The sequence below is a fragment of the Pocillopora damicornis genome, chromosome 5 (assembly GCF_964200805.1).
Source record: "Pocillopora damicornis chromosome 5, jaPocDami1.2, whole genome shotgun sequence".
Classification (NCBI taxonomy): domain Eukaryota; kingdom Metazoa; phylum Cnidaria; class Anthozoa; order Scleractinia; family Pocilloporidae; genus Pocillopora; species Pocillopora damicornis.
In genome coordinates this window covers 18855048-18857607 of record NC_142674.1, presented here as the reverse complement: position 1 = coordinate 18857607, position 2560 = coordinate 18855048, and the positions used below count along the sequence as shown (strand labels likewise).

At 37.3% G+C, this 2560-nt stretch overlaps 1 protein-coding gene across 1 annotated transcript; it reads right to left on the bottom strand.

Moving 5' to 3' along the window:
• Positions 1–1009: 1009 nt before the first annotated feature.
• Positions 1010–2106, bottom strand: LOC149045800 (adenosine receptor A3-like). The gene has a single exon (XM_089208408.1). The coding sequence runs from the start codon at positions 1982–1984 to the stop codon at positions 1010–1012; it is 975 nt and encodes a 324-aa protein (XP_089064534.1). The 5' UTR covers positions 1985–2106.
• Between the last annotated feature and the right edge of the window lie 454 nt (positions 2107–2560).

Genomic DNA, 2560 nt, shown 5'->3' with positions numbered 1-2560 from the left:
TCCTCCAACAAACTATTTTTAGCCACTTAAATTATGTCTTAAATCTTCCTTCAAATTATCATAAACCAGGAAAGAACTACCTCGATAAGCATGGTCTTGCGAGAAGTGAGCTGTCGCAGTAAAATTCAGTCATTTAAGATAAAAGTTAAATGCCATATCATCGGAAAGGGTAAATAAGGTAAAACGCCGTACTTGATCACAATAAGTTATTCAAAAGCTATTTTCGTTTTGTTTTGTGATTTCCTATTTTCCAAACAAGCCTAGTTAATCTTCAGACACGTGCAAACGAAAGCAATAACGATAAAACTCTTTTTGATTGTAAATAATTCACATTGTCGCAGTAATGGTAGCAATAAAAGTCACTCTTCAAAGAAAAAGGTAGTATATTGAAGGAAAATTCTGCGTGATCTCTGCCTGCGAAGTGATCCATTCATTAAAATTAGTGCAAACAGATGCTTTATAACTCTAAAATTTTGTTCTCGTTCAGGTACGAGCAATTTTCTTCGCGTACTTTATCTCACTCGTTCTTAGGGTAATGCTTCTCTAGAAAAAAAACTTTGATTATATTGATAATAAAAACTCGCTTTTTCATGAGTTAAAGCAGCCTTTCTGAAGATGCTTCGAAGGAATTCCCCTCTGATCAACATATGGCTAAATAAAAAAAATGATTTATCGAAGTTTTGAGCCATGTACTGTCGTGAGCCTAAACAGTTTTGATATATTTTAACCTCCTTAGAAAAGATAACTTGGTTGAGGTAAAAAGCAAATGAAGCTCGTTCAATTTAGGAGTTACCTGAGATACACCGATAACCAAACCAGCTTTCCTGTTTAATTGGCCTCCTTCATTCCACTCGTGAGAATTTGATGTATTGTGTATTTGAAACTCGACAAGATATGCAATGATTCTGCTGCTGAGTCATATCATTAAGTTTATGTACAATGTTCTTTCTCCCTGTTTCCTTTGTGGTAAACAAACCGTGTAAAATCCTTGTTAGACGCACAGAGTGGATCAGTTATCAACATGGACGACACTCGATGATCGATTGTAGTTTATCCGTAATGGCCGATTGCTGTTCCTAGAAATCTTTCGAAGTATGTTCATGATAGCGTATCGAATGTGTCTCATCTTCCAGCAGTAAATGACAGGATTCAAAGATGAATTAAGAAATATGAGAGTCATTGAGTAAAGAAAAAATTGTTTTAAAGCGATACTCGAGCCATAGATTCGAACAACAGCCACGCAAATAAAAAAAGGCAAATAACAAATCAACAACAAGAGATATACGTAAAATATGCTAACTGTCGATTTAATAAGAGAAACAAAGTTTTTTATTTCATCAGAATGGGCTACTTCTTGTATTTGCATAGAATGAATCTGATTCTTGTGCCGTCGGACAGTAAAGTATATCCTGATGTACACCACGAATGTGACAATGAAACCGAAAGCTGCAACAACTGACTCCATGAGATCCCGAGTGCTAAGGAACCCCCACGATACTATCGAAGAAACAAATGCACTGCACAACCATTTGGTGATCACCACAACAACAACACGCTTGTGAGTCACAAGCTCTTGATATCTGAGATGAAGATGAACAGCTAAGAACCTGTCTACGCTTACAGCTACAACACCAAGGAACGAAGCAGTTGAAAATAAATGACTTGAAATACTCAGTGCTTTGTAAGTATGAAAGCTAAGATTGTCCAGTTGCGAGCACTTGACCAGAAAAAAAATGTATATTGGTTGGCTAAACAAACCAACAGCGACATCCGAGCAGGCAAGACTCAGCAGCAGAGTTTTCAAAGTTTTTGCCATTGCCGAAGTTTTGTGGATGGCGTAGATTGTCACAATATTCAACATGATGGAGGTGTGAGTCATAAAGTTGTTAAAAATGCAGTTGACGATAAAAGTCGAACGAAGATCTTTAAGTTCAGTGTATGTGGGAAAATAATCCAAAGACTCGTTACAAAATAATTCGCTCATGATATCAACTCACTCATAAAAGATAGGACCATCTACTCCAGTCAAACAGAACGTGTTGCAATTCTTTAGCAGGACAGTTTCTCCTTTTTTTAGGCAGAAAATCTTGAGCTGATTCCACTTTCTGCCTAAAATGTTACCTTTCCTCCCAATAGTGATAAACTTCAACAAAGGAATCCTCTTAACTCTCGCAACATGGGTTTTTGGGATGTCAGCCAATGACAAAGCAAGAACTTACGTCAGTCAAATTAATTCAGAGATGGAGGCAGTCAAGATGTTCAATTGTTTTTTGTAATCGACACTTTTCTCCCGAGGCTTTTTTTTTTAATCATATATCTTGGAGATGTTAATACTCATACTAACACAAGATAAAATGTGTCCTTGGAAGCCTCCCTTGCCCCAGCCCCTAGCTCCGCCGTCCCTGAGGTATTCCGGTATCACCATGAACGACACTTGAACGCCGATTGTAAAATTATGCCAGATGTTCTCCAAGATATGTTTTGCGGTATTTACATAAAAGTGCGTCGAATGTGTCTCACCTCTTAACAGTAAATGACAATCCGCTATGGAACTCTTTCT

Bases quoted from the DNA above. Each gene is read 5' to 3' on its own strand.
- LOC149045800 (XM_089208408.1), bottom strand. From the start codon at position 1,984: ATGAGCGAATTATTTTGTAACGAGTCTTTGGATTATTTTCCCACATAC.